General features: G+C 43.2%; 1 protein-coding gene across 20 annotated transcripts in view; it reads left to right on the forward strand.

Moving 5' to 3' along the window:
- CADPS (calcium dependent secretion activator) overlaps nucleotides 1–26,105 on the forward strand; it is a 489,445-nt gene that overhangs the window by 342,565 nt on the left and 120,775 nt on the right. For all 20 annotated transcript variants that reach the window (XM_088473424.1, XM_088473427.1, XM_088473407.1 and 17 more), the window contains 3 exons: nucleotides 9,399–9,505; nucleotides 13,461–13,617; nucleotides 20,824–20,965. In XM_088473424.1, coding sequence (XP_088329550.1) covers nucleotides 9,399–9,505; nucleotides 13,461–13,617; nucleotides 20,824–20,965 — 406 coding nt within the window. The remainder of the gene's footprint in view (nucleotides 1–9,398; nucleotides 9,506–13,460; nucleotides 13,618–20,823; nucleotides 20,966–26,105) is intronic.

Below are 26,105 nucleotides of genomic sequence, written 5' to 3' on the forward strand. Positions count from 1 at the left end.
GGTCACCCCTTCCTACTTTCTAGGATACTTAATTTTTGCGGGAAACATATTTAAATGGCTGATTTCTGACAGTATCAAGTTTGGTTTAGTGCACAAAATGCCAGTATGTTATAGTTGCACTTTACATAATGTGGCCAGAGCCTCAGCAAAATAACCATAGTTTTCTTGATTAGCGAGAAGCCTCAGATTGAAATAAATAGTTACTGCCACTCAAGTTCATGTTGTCTTTGGTTTGTACCAGAAACTTGAGGTCTAGTTGGCTTCGTCTGAGATGAGCCATTGTGGAATTCAAAGGCAGATACTATGCAACCACCCAAGACAAGGAAATAACAAATATACTATGATATTTACTACAAGTTTAGTACCTAGTAAACATTTGTCCATTTCTACTTCAGGGTCCATAGGGTATCCACAGGATACCTTGGGGTATAGGTGTGACGTCAGTCGCAGGGCACCAAAGAGTTAAGCTTTCAGCCTCCCAGGATGCACTAGGTCCCCCTCCTATACCCCGCCCCCGGGCCAAGGCACCTCAGTTTAGTTTGGTGCCCGGCCGGAGTCGGGTGCACCTGTTGGAGTGGGGGCTAGAAGAGCCCCTGAAGCTTTTTCTTCATGCAGCTGTGGCTGCACATCTGGATGAACAGCATGGACAGTCAGTCCTGACGTCCATGCTGTCTTCCCTACACCCCGCCGGTACCAGAACGCCGGTACTGATCCGGGGATGCTGGTGGGCGTCTGGGGTCACAGCTAGCGGTGACCCCAGATGCTCCGGACCATGGCCGGATTCAAGGGGGACAGAGGTAAGCAGCGGGGTCCCGCGGTGGGTCCCCGCTGATCACATGGTCCTAAGTCCCCAGGCAGGGGGCTCCCTGGGGACTGGCTGCAGCGTGGAGCCAGGCGACCAACCTGCGCTTCCACTACCCCTTGGGACAGCGGACCGCAGCAGAGCGGTAGCGCTGCGGCGTCCCAGGGGTTAAATGCATGCCAGGGGAGCGCGCCTTCCCTGTCTCACAGCCGGCGCCTCCCCCGCTGCACACAGCCCTCTCTGCACTGTGCTGACTGGTCCTGTGTCAGCGCTCCTCCCCCAGGCCAGCTTCTCTCTGCTCCTCGGCGGCCATCTTCTCTGCAACGCATGGTGAACGCTGCTGGAAGTCTGGAAGGAAGCATCGTGGTCTGGGTCCCCCCGCATACCTCTCCTCCGCTGTGGCTCAGGTCTGTGTATGCAGCGCTGTGTCCTACCAGGCCCTGTGTCTGTGTAGTTGAGTGATCAGCGCTGTTAGTGCAGGAATTGTTATTTCTCTGCATTGTATGTGACTGTGCTAGCGCTGCCTGTAACTATTCTTCTCTAAACTGTCAGCTTTATTACTGTCCCTGTTCTTTCTGCTAAAGCCCTTGCGGTGCGGTGCTGCAGGGTGGTCTCTCGCCTATTTAATACTTAATTGGTGAGAGAGGTCACATACGTGGTGCCATCATGTCTGAAAGTGATTTTTCCCTCCGGCTACAGTGTACCACGTGCAAAGTACCGTTAGCGGAGGGGGAGGGTAGCGCGGAGGGCCTTTGCCGGCAGTGTTTGTCCATGGCGCGGCCTATTACGGTTACAGCACCGGTACAGGAGCCGCCCTGGGCTTGTTTCGCTCAGGCGTTAACAGCTTTAGTGGGCCAGTTAGCTCCGCAGCCCGCGTTTACTCCGATGGGTTTGTCCCAGCAGTCTGTGGTGTCGTCACCCATGCAGGGGTTCCCACGACAATTGGTGGTACCCCACAGTCTCCCTATTTCCCCGCTCCCGGGTTCTCAGGAGCCAGCGTGGGTTAACTCCCTGACGAGTTCTTTACAGCACTTGTCGGATGTGTTGCAAGGGGAGTCTGTGATGCGGCCTCATAAAAGGCCGGTGGCGTCTCTGTCCGCTCCTTATGAGGATGACGAAGGGACGTCTGATGATGGGGAGATTCTGGATCCTTACGATCAGGAACCTTTCCATACTAAGGACGCTGATGCTAAGTCCAAAGTATATATTCCTGGACTTATTCGGGCGGTCCGCACAGCCTTGGTGATTGAGGACGAAGTTCCCCCAGCGGCTAAATCTAAGTATGCCTTTTTCAAAGATGTGAAGGGCGATGCCACAGTCTTTCCTCTTTCGGGTCAGTTGGTGGACCATTTAGAGGAGGCGTGGAAACAACCTGGCAAAAGATACCAGCCGCAGAGACGCCTGGCGGTGGCTTATCCGTTCGCGGATAATTATTTTGCTAAGTGTGAATCCCCTCCACAGGTGGATTCTCACGTGACCCGTCTTGTCCGTAGTGCCACATTGCCGATGCCATCCATGTCCTCCCTTAAGGATGCTACGGACCGCAAGGTAGAAATCTGCCTGAAGTCCGCTTATTCCCTTGCAGGGGGGGCAGCACGGCCGGCTATGGCCATTTGCTGGGTTGCCAGAGCGATGGAGCGCTGGGCGGATTCATTAGAGGCTTCTTTTGAATCCGACTGTCCGGCCGAACAAGCGGAGTTGTTTGGCAATCTCCGTGATTCGGCCACCTACATCAACGAGGCAGCTCTAGACATTAGTACTCTGGTGTCTAGAATTTCTTCAGCAGCGGTAGCTGCTCGTCGCACCTTGTGGCTGCGATCCTGGAAGGCGGACGCAGATCCAAGAAAGGTCTGGAAGCGTTGCCGTTTACCGGAGAAGTTTTCTTCGGTCCGGATCTGGATAAGATTGTGGCCACGCTGGCGGCAGCCAAATCTGCTTGTCTCCCGTCGGCCGCTGCTCCTTCTGGTTCTGGACCATCGTCCTTTCGGTCATCTAGGGCCCAGGGCAGGCCCAAACCACAGTCGTTTCCTCGACAGGCTGGCCCTAAGAAATCGGTCAAGCCCCGGAAACAGGCATGGAGTACCAGACATCCGGCCCCCAAGCCAAATGACAAGCCTGCGGCCTGACGGTCCGGGTCTCCCCTTGGGGGATCCCAGGGTGGGAGGCCGCCTGCTGCAGTTCTCCCGGTGTTGGTCGTTCACTACGACAGACACTTGGGTTCTGGAGGTGGTCTCTCACGGGTACGCCCTCTCCTTCCAGCACAGACCCCCGGCTCGATTCTTCACCACGGGTCTACCATCAGACCGGAACAAGGCTACGGAGCTGCGGAAGGTATTGCACACTATGCTCCAGGCTGGAGTTATAGTGCCTGTTCCATTCTCCCAGAGGGGCCAGGGTTTCTATTCAAATCTATTTTTGGTACAGAAACCCAATGGGTCATATCGTCCGATTCTCAACCTCAAAGCACTCAACAAGTCTTTGCGGGTCCCGAAGTTTCGGATGGAGACCCTACGGTCCATCATTCTGGCGCTGGAACCTGGGGACTACATGGTGTCATTGGACATACAGGACGCTATGGCGGTCATGGCGGCTTCTCTGCGGCTGCAAAGAGTCCGCATGTTGCCGTACTTGGACGACCTGTTATTGGTGACAGGATCTCCAGAGCTCCTGTTACACCACTTGGACCTGACCATTGCACTGCTGCAACGGCACGGCTGGCTAATCAACTGGCAGAAGTCCACTCTAATCCCGTCTCGGAGGATTCTGCATCTTGGAGCCTTATTGGACTCGGGACAGCAAAGGATCTTCGTGACGGAGGACAAGATCTCTGCTTTACAGTCAAGGGTGCGCAGTTGTCTGCACAGCCGCCGGGTGTCCTTACACTCGGCGATGAGGTTACTGGGCTCCATGGTGTCGGTGTTCGACATGGTGGAATACGCCCAGTTTCACTCCAGACCTCTGCAGCACCTGATCCTGTCGAAGTGGAACGGGCTGCCTCAGTCTCTGAAGTTCCAGACGATTGTGCTCACCCCGGAGGTTCGCCTGTCCCTTGCGTGGTGGTTACAGACGACCCACCTCAACAAGGGACGTCCGTTCTGGGTTCCAAATTGGGTCCTGTTGACAACGGACGCCAGTCTTCGGGGCTGGGGAGCAGTTTCGGGTCCACACTTGTTCCAGGGCAGGTGGACACCGACAGAAGCGGAGCTTCCAATAAATATCTTGGAACTCCGTGCGGTCTTCAATGCTCTCCTGCAGGCACAGCGGTTTCTCCAGGGTCACCCGGTGCAGGTCCAGTCGGACAATGCTACCACCGTGGCCTACATAAACAGGCAAGGAGGAACTCGCAGTCGGGCGGCTCTCGTAGAGGTCTCTCGGATCCTGGTTTGGGCGGAGTGCAATCTTCCGGCCATATCAGCGGTCTTCATCCCGGGAGTGCTAAATTGGGAGGCGGACTTTCTAAGTCGCCAGGACGTTCATCCAGGGGAATAGTCCCTGCACCCGGACGTTTTTCAACTACTGGTGGACAGGTGGGGTCTTCCAGAAATCGACCTCATGGCGTCCCGGCACAACAACAAGTTGCCGGTGTACGGGTCTCGCACAAGAGACGAAGGGGCGTCTCTGGTGGATGCTCTGTCCGTCCGGTGGACGTTCAGGTTCGCATACCTGTTCCCTCTGGTCTCCCTTCTTCCACGGGTAATCCGGAAATTCAAACAGGAAGGAGGGACGCTCCTGTTGATAGCTCCCGCGTGACCCAGACGGCACTGGTTCTCAGACCTTCAGGGTCTGTCCGTGGACAGTCCTCTGCGGTTGCCGCTACGACCAGACCTCCTGTCTCAGGGTCCTTGTCGTCACCCGGACCTGACTCGGCTGTCTTTGGCGGCGTGGCTGTTGAGACGGCCATGCTGAGGTCCTGGGGGTTTGCCAGCTCTGTGGTGCGTACCATGTTACGAGCTCGGAAACCGTCTTCCGCGAGGATATACCATCGCGTGTGGCATACGTTCTTCCAGTGGTGTCGACCGAGAGGTTATGCACCGCGGGAGTTTCGTCTGTCTCGGATTCTCGCCTTCCTGCAAGCGGGACTAGATCATGGGCTTCGCCTTGCTTCTTTGAAGGTACAGGTTTCGGCCCTATCTGTCTGGTTTCACCGTAGGATTGCTACAATCCCGGATGTGCGCACCTTTATGCAAGGTGTTCTCCGTATTCAGCCGCCCTTTGTTCCACCTGTGGCGCCTTGGGATTTGGCTGTGGTCCTGAGGGCTCTCCAAGGACCGCCGTTTGAACCACTGGGCTCAGTGGATATTAAATGGCTAACAGCTAAGACTGTTTTCCTTCTGGCCGTTGCTTCAGCCAGACGTGTTTCTGAGTTAGGGGCTCTTTCTTGTAGACCCCCTTTCTTGGTTTTTCATGGGAACAGGGCAGTGCTCCGCACTCGGCCCGAGTTTCTTCCCAAAGTTGTTTCCCAGTTTCATGTTAACGAGGAAATAGTTGTTCCGGCCTTTAACTCACCGGGTCTTTCCGTGGGTGAGGCCTCTTTGGATGTTGTGCGGGCCTTAAGGACTTATGTTGACCGCACTTCTTTGTTTAGGAAGTCGGACGCTTTGTTGTCCTCTATGGCTTCTGTAAAAAGGGTTGGCCTGCTTCAAAGCAAACTTTGGCAGCCTGGATCCGTATGGCTATTTCTGAAGCTTATCTTCATGAAGGCCTACCGGTCCCTCCTTCTCTGAAGGCTCATTCCACTAGGTCTGTGGGTCCTTCGTGGGCAGCTCGACGTGGTGCCTCGGCAGTTCAGATCTGCAAGGCTGCTACGTGGTCTTCTGTCCATACCTTCGTGAGGTATTACAGGTTTGACACCTTCGCCTCTCAGGATGCTTCCTTCGGGCGGCGGATTCTCCTTTCTGCACAGGAGCGTCCACACCCTTAAAGGATACTGCTTTGGGACATCCCCAAGGTATCCTGTGGATACCCTATGGACCCTGAAGTAGAAAATATGAGATATGGTAAGAACTTACCCTTGTTATCTCTATTTCTACGAAGTCCATAGGGTTCCACAGGACTCCCGCCCTGTCGCACCTGTGCTGCAGATGGGCTTTGCTCTGGTCACCGGTTTTCCGTCTCCCTCTGGTGAGAATGTGATTCTTGTATGTGTCCAGATCTTTGTTCTCTCTCTTCCTTCTCCTCCTCCGGCCTATGGCTTGGTAACTAACTGAGGTGCCTTGGCCCGGGGGCGGGGTATAGGAGGGGGACCTTGTGCATCCTGGGAGGCTGAAAGCTTAACTCTTTGGTGCCCTGCGACTGACGTCACACCTATACCCCAAGATATCCTGTGGAACCCTATGGACTTCGTAGAAATAGAGATAACAAGGGTAAGTTCTTACCATATCTCATATTTTTTAAATAGTAGCAAATTTGGTCTCCCATTCTCAATACGTTTTGGCCAATACGCTATAGATTGACGACCAATGAATATCCCAATGGGAAACAATCGGGAAGCCGGCAGACGTAATGCCGACCGCCGTCTTCCCGACTGCTAAATTCCAGCAAGGGTTAAATGACAGGCGTTGAAATCTCGACGCCTGTCATTTTACCTACGCCGGGAGACCGGCGCCCGGCATCCGGATCGAAGGGATGCCGGGCGCGGACAGCCGCGGGGGGGGAGGGTTAGGTTTAGGGCTCCCGAGGGGGACTTAGGGCTAGGCACCCCCCCGGGAGGTTAGGGTCAGGCTAGGGGAAGGGGAGGTTAGGCACCCCTGGGGGGAGGTTAGGGTTAGGCACCCCCCAGGGGGACTTAGGTTTAGGCGTCGGGGAAGGGGGGGTTAGGTTTAGACACTTAGAGGGGGGATTAGGGTTAGGCACTTGGGGGGGAGGTTAGGGTTGGGCACCCCTAAGGGAGGGTTAGGGGGTAGAATAGGTTAGTTTATACTTACCTTCCGACGTTCGGGATTTCCACCTATAAGTATAATTGAGTCCCAAAAGTCTTGCTTATTGACACAGGTGTCTATTTACTAAGCAGTGTTAGGAGATAGAGTGAAAAGTGATAAGATGCCAGCCAATCAGCTCCCAACTGTCATTTTTCAAACACAGCCTGTGAGATGGCAGTTAGAAGCTGATTGGCTGGCACCTTATCACTTTTCACTCTGTCTCCTAACACTGCTTAGTAATAAACCCCATAGTCTTCTCTAGTGATATTACTATTATATTTAAAGGGGTAAAATGTTTTTTTTTTACACACTATAAAATAACATTTTACCTGCAGTGAAGTTAGTTGCATCTGCCAGACAGTGTGTTTCAGGTATGTTCAGTACTGCAGTAAGTATTCAGCAAGATACATTTACCACAGAGTTGGGAGTTTTTGCTGCGTACACTCTGTGATAGAGCAGTGGTCTCCAACGTTAATTGAGGTGTGAGCTACTTTAGATAAAATAAACCTCCTGAAGAGCTACTAAAATTGTAGAAAAAAAATCTGGCTAATAACCGAACAATTGAAGGAAATTTAATGAAATTGAAAAAAAAAATGTGTAGAAAATAACAATGCATCTAATTATTACAGTGACATTGTTGTAGTTTGTAAATAAAATTTCAGCACAGGCACGTTTCACTGTTAATTACCGGCTCCAAGGAGGAACGTGTAGTAGAGGAGCAAAATATACTGTATAGGCAGCGCTGCTGTGTGATTTTCCGGCAGGGCTGGGTGGGAGTCACTCGCTCCTCCGTAGTGTAGACGCAGTGGGTGGAACCACGGGGTAGCACGTCCGGTGATTGCTGTTGAGGCTGCGGCAATCACCGGATGTGCTTCCTTGTGGCTCCATCCTTGGAATCGATGCCACGGGGGAGCACACGTCAGAGGTCACTTCCTCCTTGTTGACTCAGCAGTACTGCAGCTAGGTGAGCTACCAAAATAAAGGCTGCGAGCTACTGGTAGCTCGCAGCCTTAATTTTGGTGGCTCACCTAGCTGCAGCTACAGGTTGGAGACCACTGTGATAGATGATGCTAACTGGACTGCAGTGAAAATGCTATTGTTTTACATTTTTTATGGTTACCTAGTGTCTTTCCACCACCCAATATGTTTAGCAAGTGTTGAGGCTACTGGCAGGACTGGATAAGTCACAGAAAGTACTGGGGCATAGACTCACTAGCAGGGACAGGTAGAAATACAAGGAGGACTCATGGGCAGACCGACTGACAGTGCTGTCAAACAGATTCACTGATAGCGCCGGGAGACACAAATAGCACTGGGAGATAGAAACACAGGGCCTGATTCAGAGCCGGACACTCTGAACGAGCACCCGCTCTGAATCAGAGCGTGTTTTTTTTTTTGCGAGGCGGCTTCGTGGACGCTCGCATAGCTGTGGGTTGCGAGCGTCAATGATGATGGTCGCGATGGTCAAGACCATTGCGACCATCGGGCTTGCGACGAGACCCTTGTGGTAGGGTCTCGTCTGCCGCAAGCCCTGGAGTGATTTTGGCTCTATCAGAGGCAAAATCACTCCCACTGACATCACTAGTGATGTCAGTGGGGCCGGACCCAGACGGTAGGCGTACCCATGGGAATGCCTCCGTCTGGGCAGGCACACCCACCAAAGGGGGCATGCTGTCAATCACCATCGACAGCACGCCCCCTTTGGTGCGAGACCCATAACGACGGCTACCCTGCCGTTATTCGGGTCTCGCGCATGCGCACGACGGAGGCGCCTCGTGCGCATGCGCATTTGGGCAACATCGACCCGCTTGCGAGCGCTCAGCGCTCGCGAGCGGGTCTGAATGAGACCCACAGTGCAGACAGACACGAGACATGCTGACAGTGCTGGAAGACAGGCTCACAGGAAAGATAGACACTGACAGCACTCGAAGACAGGCTCCCTGGAACAGGCATACTAACACTGTAACGGGAGAAAGGCTCACAGGTCAGACACACACACTGAAAGGTCAGACAGACACACTGACAGTGCTCAGCATTTTTGCCCTGTGGATCTAGCACCTAAAGATCTTCCTCCTTCATGAGCTGTGTGGTGGGAGCTTCTTGATGACATAGAGGAGATACTCAGCACATTATTGGTCTATTCTGTTACTTCATGAAGTAGTCCCGAGCCTTCCCTCTGCTAGCAGCCCAATGCAGTGCACAGGCAATCTGTACCATTTGTTTTCATCTCCCAGTGACAAACAAGTTGTACACATTTGTTTTCAGTAACCAGGAATCCCCCCCAAGGGCTCCCCTTTTACTTCCAGTATATATGCTGTATATTATATTAAATTCACCTTCATACATGCTTACAACAGAAGTCTTGTACAATAGGTTCAATTGCAGTGTCCAAAGTACGGTAGTAATAAAAATATGAGTGCTAATAATCAATTATGGACAAATCAGGTCTGTTTATACATTTAAAACTATAAAGCTGGAGCACTGTTTATGTAGTTTTACAAATAATTGTGATTATTATGGTTTGTTTAATATTAATTATTTAGCTTTTTTTTTTTTTTTTTTAAATCTTGCATGACTTGATATAGTTGTCAAATACCCTGGAATTTGACTATTCACATAAATTACTAGCCATATTTACCCCACAGATGCAAATTCTAATTCATCTTCTTGTACTCCAGAAAACGTAGGTCGATTAGTAACCCCTGCCAAAAAGCTAGAAGACACAATACGACTTGCAGAGCTTGTCATTGAAGTACTCCAGCAAAATGAGGAACATCACGCAGAGGTGAGAACCCACCTGTTATATACTTTGTGTCATTACCAATTTCTAGAGCAGTCTCTAGAATGCAAAATCTTCTCAGTTCCTCAGGTCTGCTTATTAATAGTTTTAAATAATCAGAAATCCATCCTGGGGAAGAAAACTTTTTTTTGAGCTACACAAAAAGGAGTCATTACATTTTCTGTATTTCAATAACTTAATACTTCTTGCAAGCTGACATTCAAAATTGAATAAATGTATATGAGAATGATGATTAGAAATTAGCAAGAGGTTTTTATTCAGCAGTTTACCATCTGTCCCACTTTTCAATGACTTCTGCTAGAATTTTTTTAAATGATGTCGGAAAATTAATTATTCAAAAACATAAAACAATTTTATTTATTTTGGTTAAATGTCATAACCTTAATACATGTTCTAAATTGGTACAAATTGACAATGCAATCCCAAGTGTATATTTTTTCTAATTTTTATTTCCTTGACATTTGTAAACATTATTACCTCCAATATTTTTTAATTACTTGCATAATTTTTTTGATGCCACATTTTTTTTTTACACATATATATTTAATTATACATTTTTATTAAACTTTCTTTAATATTATTTTTATTATATGGGAAAGTGTTTGCGATATCAGCCAAAAAATACTTTTTCTATCACTATTCACTACCATCAGCTAATGCACAATACAAAAGTCCAAAAGACCCAACTAATGCCTTATTTGCATATTTAAATTTCCTCCCTGTTTTTTCACTATTCTTTCTATCTTGGATGGTCCTGGCAGGGAAAAGAGGTATGTGGTTAAACTCAACAAATTGAGTCACCTGCTCTCATATCTTGTGCATGTCCTTCATGTTTCTGATGGGATTTTATCCTTTTTTGCTTCCTTTGTAGTAGTAATATAAGTAGTGTAGCAGCCAGATCACATAGATTGCTTGTGGAACTTAGTTGCCTCACACAATTAAAGTGTGCAGTGGTAATCCAATCCGTGCATGCAGCAATGGGCGTATTATACAAGCATTGCAGCTGTTTCCCAGCACAACCCAGTCTTCCTTTAATCTTTCCTAATCCTTCTGTTTTACCCATGTCAGTTTTTAGTCCAGTTACCATAATGCAACAGTGACGAGCAACGTGTTGAGCCCAGCTCAACAGTATTGTTTAAATATAGCTGCAAACTAGGTTTCAGTTAATTAGGTTTATTGTGTAAGGTTCAATTTTGTGGTATGGTAAATGTTTGCCGGAAATTTGAAACATCAAATTATGGTAGCATTTATATATATATATTTCTAATAGTGGATCTCTTTACTTGGTTATTCTGTGAAAACAAAGCTGTGATTCTTTTCTAAACTTATTTAGTGTAATATTTTTGTTTAAGGAAATACATGAGTAATTTCTAAAATATGTGCTACTTTAAATTTTTTTCCTGCTAAGTTTAAACCCTTCCAAAAGGGATATTAAAACATTTAAGTTAAAAAGGAACCATTTTTTAAATTCAGAGGAAATGTGATTTTGTTTATTGTTCCATTGTTCCAATTCAAGTATATTTTTATGGACTCAACAATTGTATAGGGTTGTCTATATATTACACATATTCTTTATAATGCAGTTGCATCTCAATGTCTATTTTAATACATATCTTTGCAAGCCAGCAAAGTGATTATTAAATATCATTTCAAATATCACTCAGTGTTCTTGCAGTTCCATATTATGACAAATATGCGACATAACAAAAAAAAAATATTAGGACTAAATTAATCATGTTACCAAACAGAACATGTATTTCTTGAGAATGAAAATGTCATTCTGTTCATTAAAGGAAAGTTCTCTTTTTTTCCTGAAATATTAAATCACTTTATTCTAGAAATGAAACAAATTTTTTTTCTAGTATTATTTTTATTATATTTCGCACTGTAATATTGAGTAGAAGTATTAAACGGTTTAAGCTTATGGTGTACTTTCTCAGGTTTACCCAGCAAAGAATATCTTGAATAATATTTATTTACATATTAACATGTTAGTTCATCATTATTTTAGCGGCAAGGGAATATATTTGCACAAAAATTCTATATAAGCATTTCCAACCGTAATACAAATATAAACATTGCTTTGATATTCATCACTGATTGCAGTAATGTGTGCAGCAGTACTAGACCTGTTTTTTAAAAACAATCTACTGCCATTAAAAAACAAACTTGTACATAATGATTAATTGCTTACTAATTTATTTACTTAGGGAATCTTTTTAAATATAATGAGTAACAATTTTTTTTTTCTTCAAAAAGTCTAGTAAAAATATTATTAGGGTTTCCCCTGTACTTGGACATATTTATAACATGGCACTGCCCAATGTTTGAGAAAATGCAACTTCTGTGAATTAGAGAGATGTCGTTGAGGAATATGAACAGACGTCAATTAAGAGTAGTCAGTATTGGGGTCTTTTGTACAGTTACTCCCACATATTACACAAGCAATCTGCCCATATCATTATTGTGTCCCCACACATAATTGTACACGCAGTGCTCCTATTTAATTATACCAGCAAATCCACTCACATATCATTATACCAGCAATACCCCACAGGAATATACCAGCAGTGTACATACACATGACTATTCCACCTGTGCCCCCACAGTCAGTATTCCAGAAATGCTGGTCCATTATATCAGCCCAGCCATCAATGTTAGGACAATGACTAGATAGATAGATAGATAGATAGATAGATAGATAGATAACTAGATTAATAGATATGAGATAGATCGATAGATAGATAGATAGATAGATAGATACAGAGATAGATAGAATATCATAAATATATATTTTTTGCAAGGTAAGTGATCAAAGCCTGAATGGTTGTTTATTTTTCAATGTTTTATTTCAGTATCAATAGACTAAAATAGAATGGGTTATATCAGTATCAATAGATTAAAACAAAATTAGAAAAATAATAAAAATATTAAAAGTATAAACATTGAAATATATATATGTATTTATAAATGTACATATATATGCTCACTATTTATATATTATTATTATATATTTTGAAACAGTGAATATATATTTTATATTTTTTATTTTTGTCTTACGTAGGTATAAATAGTCTAGAACTGTAGTACCAGTCTATATTTTTTTATTTGGCCTTGGCTATGTTATACAATTAAAATATATTCCTATAGCACAAACATGCTGATGTTCACATAATAGGTGAGCCAATAAACTTGTATTCCGGTCCTTACAGATTTCAAGGATATTTTATTCCTTGGAACTTATTTGAAACTGTCTGATTCCTCATGACGAGAATAAGAATAGACAAGAAGTGTCACTCATTCTGCATGCTCTTCTTAGTAAAGATGAAAAAACACGCATGCGTCTGAAACACATTCACATCTCTGCTCTGTATGATGTGAATGGCACTTTGCTAAAAAAATATATATATATTTCTATATTTTAGTTTAATTCCCATGAGCATGAATTTGAGTTACTTCACCGAAGTTTGTAATGGATTAAAGTTCCTACCCATCTGGCTTATTTTAAAAGGACTGTCCACGATCTCGTCTGTAAAATAAATCATTTGACTAATATTGATTATTGCTAATAGTGAATAATCTCCAAAAAGTTCTGAAAAAATTAAAACGATTCAGTGAAGAAACTCAAGCTGAACTCCCAAATTAGTATATAACAGAATGAATTAGATGAGCCTTGAACTCTGAGCATGACCTCAGATGACCTGATTGACATTGTAAAAGGAACAGATTTATTTTAATTGATTCCACCAATTTCCCTCACTACCGTAGAGTTTTAAATACACTGTTCTCTTTACAATGAGATTTTCTACTACTCATGAAGTTCTTGCACTGTGAGAATCCTGGAATAAAAATAAAACAACTTTAAGTGGTTTGTGTTTAACTGATTTTATTTATTTTTAATATTTTTTTTAATCTCCCACCCCGCTTACCAAATCTAAAGGCCTTTGCTTGGTGGTCAGACTTAATGGTAGAACACGCAGAAACATTCCTCTCACTGTTTGCGGTGGACATGGATGCAGCATTGGAGGTGCAGCCGCCAGACTCGTGGGACAGTTTTCCATTGTTTCAACTGATAAACGATTTCCTCCGCAGTGACTGTATGTATCTTTTTCTTTCTCATATGTTTTCCACATGTGCTGCAATATGACCCATTTTTTATACAGGATTGTAAATATACAAAGTTTATTGTGATTAACCATATTGCAAGTCTGCGCTCAATATGTCAGCCTGAGAAAAAGGAGAACGGGTAAGAATACACCAGAAAAGATTAAGGTAATAGGTAAGTCATTTCAAAGTGTACATTGCAATTTGTATATGGCATCAATCTTAATTTTGCTGCAACCAGTATAGCATTGCTTGCGTGAATTTGTTGCCATTCTATTACTTAATGCCACCTACTCAGTGATGGTACCTAGGTGTATCTCATTCTCTCTGTTCCCAGGGTAATGCTAGTTAAGGAGAGGAAACACAAGTCATTTCACATGCTGGTCTGGTAGATATATTAGTTGGGAACAAACAGAGATTGTGAAAATAATGGGCACCATGTCAAGTTCTGAGGTATACAAATTATGAAACCTTCATTTAGAATTATATACAATCTGTAGATTTCGCATACATTTCATGAATCTCTCTGCACATGAGCCCACACTCAACTTTCTGGAATGTGTCTTTCCCCACAGTTCATCTGATGTCACAGAATGAAATCACAGAAACAAATATGTTGTGTTTTTTTTTTCTGGAACAGATCACCTGCATTATATTGTGGCCTCACTCGTAGAAGTTACTGTACGAAAGAAGTGTTCCCAAAATGTTTTATTTAAAAAAAAAAAAAAATTAGAGACAGTGCAGTGGGTTACCGGTAGGGAGGCCAATCCCGGATCATTTTTGTCAATCCCGGGATTTGGAATTGAAAAACTCTCTATCCCAGGATTCTTGGGATACGTAGGATTGAGCTAAGCAATTCCAGCCACCTACAGCACACAGGCATGGCTTTACAAGGGTGTAGGCTGAGTTGCGACTGCGCAGCCGTAGGAGGCCTGGTGGCAGAATCTGAACCGATGGAACTAGTGCTCAGCGCTGCCCGCGGGCTGAAGACAAGCTGTGCATTTTAATCCCAAAAATCCTGAGATTGGAGGCACCAATCCCAGGATTGAATTCCACAGTTATTTTCCCCTAAATCCTGGGATTGACTTCCCTAGTTACCGGGTAATAAAATCAGCATTTCTTCAACAACGCACTCCTATTTTCTCAGCTTAGGTTCAGTACATCATTCTGCATGGTGATCTGTGATGTTATCCACATTTTCACTCCTCTGTTTTCTCCCCTGGATTTCTCAAGTGCATGTCCCCAAGGAGGATAGCACTTTTCTTAGGTCTCAGTACCTCTAAGTACCCAAGGATGATAGCACTTTTTCTTAGGTCTCAGTACCCAAGGAGGATAGCACTTTTTCTTAGGTCTCAGTACCTCAGGAACTCAGGCTTTGCCACATTAGAGCCTTCTCACTTGATACCTTCTTCAGAATTGTGCTACGGAGGTCTTGCATTATCAGCCAGAAGGTGTTAGGCCTAGTGATTTTTTTTCCAGGCTCCGTTACAAACTCTAACTTAATTCATCATTCCCTCTATATCCCCATTCTCATGTCAGGTTTTCTGCTGATCCTCAGATGATGCTAGGTGTGGGCTTCTGGACTTCAAGAGGCCTTGACCTATGACTTCAATTCAGTCTGGTCAGAAAACACTGCTGTATATTCTGCTGTAGGATTGTTTGTGTTTAAAGTTAAAGGCTGAAAGCATCAGGCAACCTTGATCTCCTTAGTAGATTTCTCTTTGATGGGGACAGGTTCAATAATGATTAGGCTATAATCCTGATGTTTTCACAGCACATGTCGTACTCTCTCCCATACTATCTTCCTGAGCATGCAATGGAGCATACTGTACAACATCTTTTCAGATGAGATAGAAATCTGGCTAGCAGATAATGCTCCCCTTTGGAATGCAGTAGCTCAAAGTCACTCAGCTGCTAGTGGGTTCCCATAATTTAGTCCCAGCGGCTCGCCACACTTACGGCAGCAGAATTTCCATCACAAAGGATGTCTACAAGCGATGTTCCAAGTTTAGCCCATTTTTTTTATATCAATGGATCAGACTCAATATCCCATTGTGGCCATGTGAGGTTTTATTTTTCTGTGCACATTTCTGGCAAATAGGGTACATACAACATCGTTTATTAAAAATTAGCTATGTTTATTGTCATAATGATCCAGCGGAGCCATATCGTGCGAGGATACAACTAGGCCCCTAATAGTATGTTAACAGGGATCTTAACATCTTCTGTAGCTACTGATCCTTGTAAACTTAAATAATCACATACGAAAACATCTAATTATATGAAATGATTGATTTAAACAAAGATAAAGCCACAAAGTCTGTTATCTCTATCTTTAAAACTGTTAAAGTCTTCTCTTGTCTTTATGTATTATGCACTATAAGGTCACATTATTTTATACAGAAGTTCCTCACATCAGATTTAAATATTCTCTTCACTGGTTCAAGTATTCAAATAGGGATCTTCATTGACTTCCCTTGCTAAATCCCTGCTGTCTCGCTCCAAACAAGGCCACAGAGCAAAACACTTATGCATGTTCATACCACTCATGAATAAGTCATAGAAAATCACAGGACACAGAGCTGATTGTCAGCACCAAGTCACTGGAGATAGGCCCTGATTCAGACCCGCTCGCTGCCGCAGGCAGCTCGCAGGGTCTGTGAGCGTTTTTTTTTTTATCTCTGCTGCTCGCAAAGCTGTGTGAGACCTCCCACAGCTTGTGCGAGCGGCCTGGAGCCCGTCGCGATTATCACGACCATCGGGCTTGCGACGAGACCCTGTGGTAGGGTCTCGGCTGCCGCAAGCCCGAGTGGGCTCCCTGCTCTAATAGAGCAGTAAGTCTACTAATGACATCACTAGTGATGTCAGTAAGCCCTCCTACAAACGCCAGGTGTTCCTAAGGAAACGCCTGCGTTTGTCCGGCCACCCCCCCTAACCGAACACAAAACGGGGCAAGCTGTCAATCAACATTGACAGCCGCCCCGTCTTGTTTCGAGCCCCGAAGCGACTGAGCTTCAGTCGCTCTGCGGGGCTCGCGCACGCCGGGCGCGGCGCGTGCGCAGGGCTAGATCATTGAGCCGCTTGCGAGCGGCTCTGAATCGGGCCCATAGTCTTTTAATGCAGACCAGAACCCTTTTCATTTCTATGTATCTAATGCATTTAGAAAGGGAAATATACTCGGTATAAAAGTAGTGTTTATTTTACTTTATTACATGGTAGAAACAATCGGATATCATTTATTTGGCACAAAAAGCAGAACTGTTCACATGAATAGTTGTAACATACTATTATTGGCCTGCATGAAATTATATTACAGTATTATCCTATAATTGATAGTACACTTAGAGCTGAATTCAGTTATCCTGAAAGTGAGGTTGAGCCATGATGCTGAGATCAGTGCTATTCAACTGCAGCCCATGATACGTCTGCAGGCTGCACTTAGGACTTCATTCAGAGCCGCTCACAAAAAGCGAGCACTCGCTCTGAATGAGGGCGGCCGCTTTTCTTTTGAAAGGCAGCCTCCTGGCCACTCGCTAAGCTGTGGGTTACCACCCACAGCTTTAGCGAGTGACTAGGTGATGGTTGCGATGGTCGAGACCATCGCGACCATCGGGGCTTGCGACAAGACCCTTGCGGTAGGGTCTCATCTACCGCAAGCCCCAGGTAGCTTCCTGCTCTAGCAGAGCAGGAAGCTCCCTACTGACATCACTGGTGATGTCAGTAGGGCCGCCTACAAACGGCAGGTGTTCTTTCAGGAACGCCTCCGTTTGTCCGCCCACCCCCCAAGTGCATTCGAAACTCGCTCTGGGGCTTGCGCAGTGTGAGCGCTGTGCGTGCGCAGGCCCTCACCATCGACCCGCTTGCGAGCGCATAGCGCTCGTGAGTGGGTCTGAATGAGGTCCTTAATGCGGTTTTCTGTTCACCTGAGGCTTGAGCAGAAAAACGCGTTAAGTTGGGCTGTCTGCCCTTATCGCTGCTGCTGCCAACGTGTTAACCCATAGCCCCAGGTACTTATCCTGGAATCTATGGGTTAACGCGCATTAGCCGCAGATGTACCACGCAAGGTAAAGGGCTTGTAACTGAATAGCTCCGGGTGTAAAAGTCTGAGGCTACAACCCTTTTCCTCGTGCGGTAAGATAACGAAGCTTATTGAATCCACCTTGCGGCGTATACTAGCTTAATTCTAAATATTAGTGTAAAAATAAAGCTGCCCAGTATTTGTGGGCTACATACAAAAGCAGCCAGTATTTACCCTGCATGCAAAAATAAAAAATGCATTTACACCCCTTGCATTGCACATTTGCTGCTTTTTCCTTTTGCTTTGCTCCTAACTGCGTATGAGCCTGTCACTGAGCAAAGGTTTGCTGTAATAACGGATCATTTGTTTACTTTCGTTATCTAAACCGTACTAATTGCCACTTCAAATCTGATCGTTTGACACAGGATCTAACAACTAATTTACACTCGTTCTGATGCATCAGGCTTCGCAGAAATCTGCTATATAATTTATGAAATAATATTATTTGAATGCACAGAAGCCACGTAATATGAATACGAGATATATGAAAGTTGGGATACATGTAAGTTAGAAGAAGTTTAGGATAACTTATTTTGTATACTCACACACAAATGTTTGGAAATACAGGTACATTTCAAAGTTTTCAATCACTTTTAAACTGCACGATAAAAATAAAGGAATGTATTGTGAATTGTCCAATTATGTGTGTGCAGTGGCCTCTAACAGCGACCTAAAATTATTGGATTTGAAACACAGGATCCTCCTTTCTCCTAGGCAAGTCCATCTGCTAGACTGCTAGGAACGGGTAGTATTTGCTGCACTAAGAAATCAGCCATCTGCTAATCTAAAGATAATTTGCTGCCTTTTGCCTGCTGTCTTGAAAGTATCAGAAGCCAATTTTCAAAACCATTGCTTTTTTTCCCCGAAATATGTCTAATTTAAATGATTTGATAAATTATGCCCTGCATTACATACTAAAAAATAGAATTGGTTTTACTGCAACAAAACACATCTGTGACTTTTTAGGATTTGTTTTTTTTTTCTCCTGCTGATTTTACTTTTTCACACTTTTATATTGTTTATGTAAATGGATTTTCCAAAATAAAGTAAAATGACTTGCTGGATAACAGGATGTTATTGTCACACAATAATACTTCCCTCTGGCTGAATTTTATAATAAGAGTCATTTATGAACCTTAAAAAATGTGAAGGTGCGGGTCATATTTTTAGTGCTGCTGTGCCCATGTAGCTATCTAGTGGATCCTGCATGCATAGGCTGTGCCAGTGCCGTTCCTCCGATGAGGCGAAGTGGGAACCTCATCTGCGATGGCGCTCACCTTGCTCCAACCATGCAAGCTGCTTATATCCTTTTTCGTGATGATTTGGAGGGGAGATGTATCAAATCTTGGTGAGAGATAAAGTGGTCAGTGTTAAAGTCCCAAACCAGTCAGCTTCTAACTGTCATTTTTCCAACACAGCCTGTAACATGACAGTTTGGAGCGGATTGGTTGTTACTTTATTTCCCTCCAAGATTTGATAAATCTCCCCCCTGGGTGTGGTATAAAATGTTGATATTCGGAATGTTGACATGGTCTTAATGTCATCAGAATTTCAGTGCCTCAAATGTCGACATTGCCAGATTGTCTACAATGTGAATGTCAACAGTCGGCATGTCTTCAATACAGTTTTCTATATCCTGCAACTAATCCTAACCACAGCCGCCCCTAAACTTAACCCTAAAATAGTGAGAAATTAGCTGGCATTGTGAATATGTTGAATGTATACCCTGATTATAATGGGCCATGTTCTGCAAGTACTGAATACTGGTAGAGGTGAGCTGAACCCTAGTTACGGCCCTGGTTAGTGTACCTTGAGGACCTAGGTTTGGAAACTCTGGGCCTGATTCAGACCCGCTCACAAGCGCTGAGCGCTCGCAAGCGGGTCGATGTTGGCCCAGTGCGCATGCGTACGACGGACCCGGCTCCGTCGTATTCCCCTAAACTGCATCCGGAGCCGCGGCACATGCGTAGTAAAGCAACCATCAGATAGCTGCAACTGAATCGGTCCAGCATCCGAGGTTGAATCAGGCCCTATAAGCAAAGGTTGCTAGTATGACCTTTTATTGGGTATAAAAAGTTGGTCTGTAAGACACTTGTTTAATGTATCTGCTCCTCTTGATCTAGATCACTAAACTTATTTGGGTTTAAGCATCACCTCTATGCAAATGACACCCACGTTCATATCTTAATATTTCCACACCTGTGCTGGCCCCGTTACTGGATGTCTTTCTACCTTTTCATCGTGCTCATCATCTGAGCTTTTAACTTTTCCACCAGCCAACAGAATCTTCTTACATACCTCAATATCTTTGGACAACATGACATTTACAGTTCTCTTCTTAATGCTTTTCCGACCCCAACAAGTTCTGCTCTGCAAGGTCCTACACTGGTTGCCTTTATTATATTGAATCCAATTTTAAATACTTCTACTAAAATACAAAGTCATTAACAAAACTGCACCAACATAATTTACTTGTATTTGAAAATGTATTTCCCAACTTGATTCTTCCTCTCTGCCCAAGATCTGCAGCTCTCATCTTCGCTCATTCTGCAAACTTCTATTACCAATTACAGAGCTTTTTTTTCGGGATTATCCCTCCCTTATACAACAATACTTCTCTAGCCTCTAGAGATTCATCACACCCCTCTTTAATCAAGCTTGTAAAATTCCTAAACTGCCCTGGGCAATTTTACCAGATTACAACACATCTGTAGAGTTCACGCAAAACTTACATATATTCTCTTTATGTACCCAAACAACCTAACAACCCTGAAATTTACATTGCTGTGTGACTGGATGTTGTCCCACTAGGAATTCCACCTGGACCAATAGACAATCTGTGGTTTTTAACCTCATGTATTAAATCCCCATAGACTGTTAGCTTGCAAGCAAGAACCTCTTAGCTTTAACCATGTTTGTCAATACCCAGTCATGTTTTACTGCTTGTTCCCAATTGTATAACATTGCGGAGTATGTTAGAACTATATAAATAACCATTTAAATAATTGTTATTAATAAGAAAATGCTATTCCTATGGAAGAGCAGTGCCCGTATTGTGTGTTGTTTAGTTAATACAATGTGCTACCCAATTAACAATATTCTGATATGCTTATGATTCTAGATAATTTATGCAATGGAAAATTCCACAAACATCTCCAAGACCTGTTTGCTCCACTTGTTGTCAGATATGTCGACCTCATGGAGTCTTCAATTGCACAATCAATTCACAGGGGCTTTGAGCGTGAATCGTGGGAGCCAGTAAAGTAAGGAACCCTTTGATACAATCGGAGTTTGTAACAGATGGATGGAAGTTCTTACTCAAATGGAGATAATTATTATAGATTCTCATCAGTCCTAAAGTGTCTACAATGGAAAAATGATGTACATTTTATTTCAGAAGATTTTATATATATATATATATATATATATATGTGTATATATATATTATATATACATATATATATATGTATTTATAATAATATAATAATATATATATGTACATATAATGTTCATTCTAGCACCCTGCACCTGTAACATCCCGTGAAGTTCCTCTTTCCTGTATAGGGTGTCGCTCTCTGCTCTGGTGCTTCTAGCACACTCTGGTCTGTATCGCAGCAGTTTGTTGCATCATCGGATTGTGCTAGAAGCACCAGAGCACATAACGACACCCTAGGCAGAAAAGAGGAACTGCAGGGGTTGTTACTTGTGCAGGGTGCTAGAATGAACACTATATATATACATATATATTGTTTTATACATACAATTAAATAATTACTTGTGTTACTCTAACTTGTGCCCCTTCATGGGACTTATCTTTTTGATTATGATTATATTGTATTGATGTCGTTTCATAAATGTTGATGACTTAAAAACCATATTTTAATTAAAAATTTAATGTTTAGGAATATTGATGTTTTCAAGGTGAAGTTTGGACCTGGATCTGTTGACTGTTATTTAATTTTTTATATTTTATTCTCTAATCTGGTAAATTGCACTCTTGTTTTTGTTAAAGCTTGCATGTTTATGTCATGTAAATCAGTAATATATACATAGGGTACATCTATACTGCTGCATTCTGCCATGGTGTTAGCAATACATTTTTTAAAGAATACTATCATTAAAAAGGTATATTGTCTCCTGCCCCATCCCATTAGCAAATCACTAGCATATGGTACGCTTGGGAATAGTCCCATCGTATTGAACGCAGAATTTGGAATTCTCAAGGCATTCTCAAGGCTCAGTGCTGTCTGTATAGGCAATTCTACCTCTTAGGATGTAGTTATGTTTTATTCGAATGAACAGGGAACTATGAATGACTTCATCTATCATCACTTTTATGGGCAGATTCATTTTTGCCCAGATCATTTTCATTTCGTATCACTGCATATTGCTTCAATAAGAAATGTTATATCGGGGCAGTTTATCAAAATCGTCTTGCTAGGACAGGGGCTTTGAAAAGAGCCCATGCTGGAAACGGCTAAAAAGTAAAGTGATCATGTACTCGTTCCCTTTGGTTGCACGTTGGATGTCTAAAGATATTGTTAACTAACAGGACCAAGCTCAGAAAAGCTAAGTAAGCTCAGCTTTTTGATGCTGAGTAAGTTAGGTATTTTCACAGCCCCCCTAGAAAATTTGGGGGTTTGCAATTGGAAAGACTCAGGCTGCAGCAGATATCTCACTATCACGATACCTGCTGCGGTATCCCTTTGGTAAATATACCTGATGCTCAAAAATGTGTTAATCCTCTGAAAACAAGTGTTTTTGGAGGATTTACCACATTTTTGGGTTTCAAAAATAGGCTCTTTGGACTCGAAGAATTTTACATTTTCCTATACGGGAGGAGATGGGTAGAGGGGAAGCAGAACAACAAAACATTTTTTTTTTCAAATTTATTATAATTTATTAAAGGGAAATGACAACAATTTGTGTTAATAATTTTTTTGTATTAACAATTAAACATTGATCCAAATTTTCTTAGAATCACAATATTCCTCCGCAAATGGTGTGCTCTTCATGCATGTCGTATTGCATGTAGATTCACTTAGTAAAGGGACCTATCCATTAGCAGATCTGTTCAAAAGATGAAAGACAAAAGATTTATCTTTTGAAAATTCCTTGGGCTGCTGTGACAGATATCTGTCATGTACATGACAGATTTTTTCAAACGACAAACGATTTTGCATGACATCATTCTGGGAGTGGATTTTTTTTTTATGTTTCTATTCATTTGCATTAAAAAATCGTTCGTCGTTCATCGTTTACCGCGACAGATATTTCTAATATCTCTCAACGATAAACGATAATTGACCAACATGTTGGAGAGACAAAAGACCAAATTTGTCGGCCCACGGGAGTGCGCATTTTGATCGTTCAGAGCCTATCCATAAGCAGATAAATTGAACGACTGAACGATAAATCGTTCATCGTTCAAATTTATCTGCTAATGCATAGGCCCCTTAAGAGGTCTGGTTTGTTAAGTCAAGAGGGAAATGTATCAAGCAGGGTATAGAGTTGAGTAGTTTTAAATATCAACCAATCAGCTTCTACCTATCATTTTATAGAATGTACTTGATAAATGATGACTCATCGCTGATTGATTGCTATGGACAATTTCTCCACTCTACACTGATTGATACATTAACCACAGAGTTAAATGACTGCTTATGAACACCACACAATTACACTACATCATTGCACTTGCACAAATTTATGTTAGATGGATTTTCTTAACACTACACTTTCTCTTTCCCCTGGAGGACTGTTTAAGGGATAATTGCACCCAAAGACTGAACATTCAGTTTTGAGTGGAATATACTTAGTACAACCCAGTCCCCAAAGGTTACTTAATTAGGGTGCCAGCACTCAGTCCGTATTCAGCTGCTCCAGCCACTTCTGTATGCTCATGCAGGTAACGTATTGCCAATAATCCACACACTGACTGAGAAAAGACCAGGTCGGCAGGATCAAAAAGAGTCAATGTTTGCTGCACTCACCTCACTCTTCCTGAGTGACACTTCCAGCTGGAGCATGGTAGGAGTGTGTTGAGCAGTGATGAGCACTCAATAAACATCCGAGAACCCACCACAGAAACTGACTGCCGGAGCCCAGCTCAAGAATCTTTTGGAACCGGTCTGTGATAGTCTACATACACCCAAGCATAACAAACAAATATAACACTTGAAATGGGCAATAGAAATATCATTAAAGACATCTTTTTTTTAGTTAGTTTGTTTAGAAAACATTAATGAGGAATCAAACAGAAATTAAATCCAATTGTTATCTTGCTGTGTTTATACATTTTTGGAGCGCATAAAGCATATTTACTTCAGCATTTTTTAAGCCACTAGACATTGAGTAGACATATGGGCTTTATTCATGAGCTTATGTGTATCTTAATGACAAGTGCGCTTTTTCATTCTGACAAAGGAACCACACACTTAAAAAAAATTGGAATCAGAGGAAATGTTTGGCTGTTTTGGCTTGTGTTCTTTAGAACTGACAAAGCTTTGGGGCCTACTTGGCAAAAATGCCAGGATTTGTTAGTGCCGGGTAATGGTGTAACTTAGGCAAAATAGACAAACACCTATTTTTATCAATTGCGCCAAATTGTTGACTGCTTACTATCTAATGTCCATTCTAAGGAAAATAGATACAAAATGTAAGTTCCTTTGAAAGAAATGTATAGCAAAAAAACTTTCAGGAGCTTGTCAGAAGTGAAGCCATGAGATAGTCTTTGTTCCATGGGGAAGTACTATCTGATTGAGATCAATTGGATGATTCATTGGGACTGGAAAAAAATAAAATTGGCCAATGGCCACAGTCAGTCAGTGTGTGCAATCATCATCAGTTCGAATTCATTTAACTTCATAGAACCGCAGTCATTTTAACCTAAACACTGAACTGCAAGATCTGCCCAGGATTTTGCCAGTTTGGGGAGACATGTATGGTCCAATTAAACACTGATCTATATGATTATCGTTTTAAAATGTCTCAACTCTGGCATGCATAGGGTCAATTAGGAACATAATAGTCTACTGTAGTTGGACTTTGGTGGAATTGTTGGACTGTTGGTTGATATTCTAGAGTTTAGCATGTGAGATGTAGGAATTCCTTACATGATAAAATGACACAGAGCAGCATAATCAAGTGATAGCTGATTGATTAACATAGATGTCAACTTAAACAATAGTGTGATAATCCATTAGCTAAACTATGGTATAGTTGGTATTCATTTAGCCATGGTTGGGAGAATATAAGAATTAGATTGTTGCACACATTTTTGCAGTATTCAAATTAAGTCAGAGACTGACTCACCAATGGAGGAAACCAGAGAAGCCTACTCAAGGCGTTAAAAGTTGGAGGCCCCATGCATAAATCACGCTAGTGTGCCCCATACCATTTAGTAAGCCAGGAGTATTGCGAATGTAGCGTTGTCAAGTGTGCAAAACATGAGGAAAAACTCATAATGTTTTGATTCTAATGGTTTAGTGTTTAGGCTGCTAGATACAGGGCAGATGCCTGGGTTAGGTTCTACTTTGACTAATATGAGGGCTATGAAATAATTAGCATTACAGCTGTTTTAAGTTCTGCTACTTTGCAACTACCACCCAATGTAAGTCAATTACATTGGGTAGTAGTTGAAATGCTGGCTGACGGGATACCGGCACTCAGAATTGCGATGCCAGAATTCCTATAGTAAGTAGTGGGGTTAGACTGAGTAAGGGTTAGGATTAGGCACTAGGAGGAGGGTTAGGGTTAGGCACTGGGGGTAGGGTTAGGCATTAAGTGGGGGTTAGGTTTAGGCACTAGGGGGGAGGTTAGGTTTAGGGTGCTGGGAGGGGTAGGGGTTGAGTTAAGGGTTGCCAGCGTCAGGATTCTGACCGCTGGGTTCCCGAGCACCTGCATCCCGTACCCAACCAATTACATCTGAAAGTTTAATGATGGGGTCCTTTTCTTAGTTTGGATCCATGGAAAGTGCTCTTTTTTGCTCCTTTTATTATACTCACAACTTAGCACAAATTTACTTTGATAGCACTGCACCCAAGTCTAAAGCAAAATGTTACTTCGAAACTAAATAGATTTACTTTCAGACTTACGTGGAATGTAGCATTGGACAATGGCTTCTTAAATATCCTCAGTAGCACTAGTAATTTTGTCCAGGACCAATCAGAATGTTTGCAGTGAGATGTACCTTATGTGCTGTTACATTTGTTAGATTCTAAAAACCCTTATAACATAGCCTCTACCATAAGACACGTCAGAGTCTCCCACCCCCTAGAAGACACATGATCGGAAGCCTTGAAGATTGATTACAGGAAACTTGAAGGCTCGCAATGCCGAAACAGAGGAGAAGTAGGCTATTTTGTGGGTTGAACCAATATTCTTTGTGCCTCAGTGATGTAG

Source organism: Taudactylus pleione, unplaced genomic scaffold, assembly GCF_031769625.1.
Source record: "Taudactylus pleione unplaced genomic scaffold, aTauple2 ptg000135l, whole genome shotgun sequence".
NCBI classification, from domain to species: domain Eukaryota; kingdom Metazoa; phylum Chordata; class Amphibia; order Anura; family Myobatrachidae; genus Taudactylus; species Taudactylus pleione.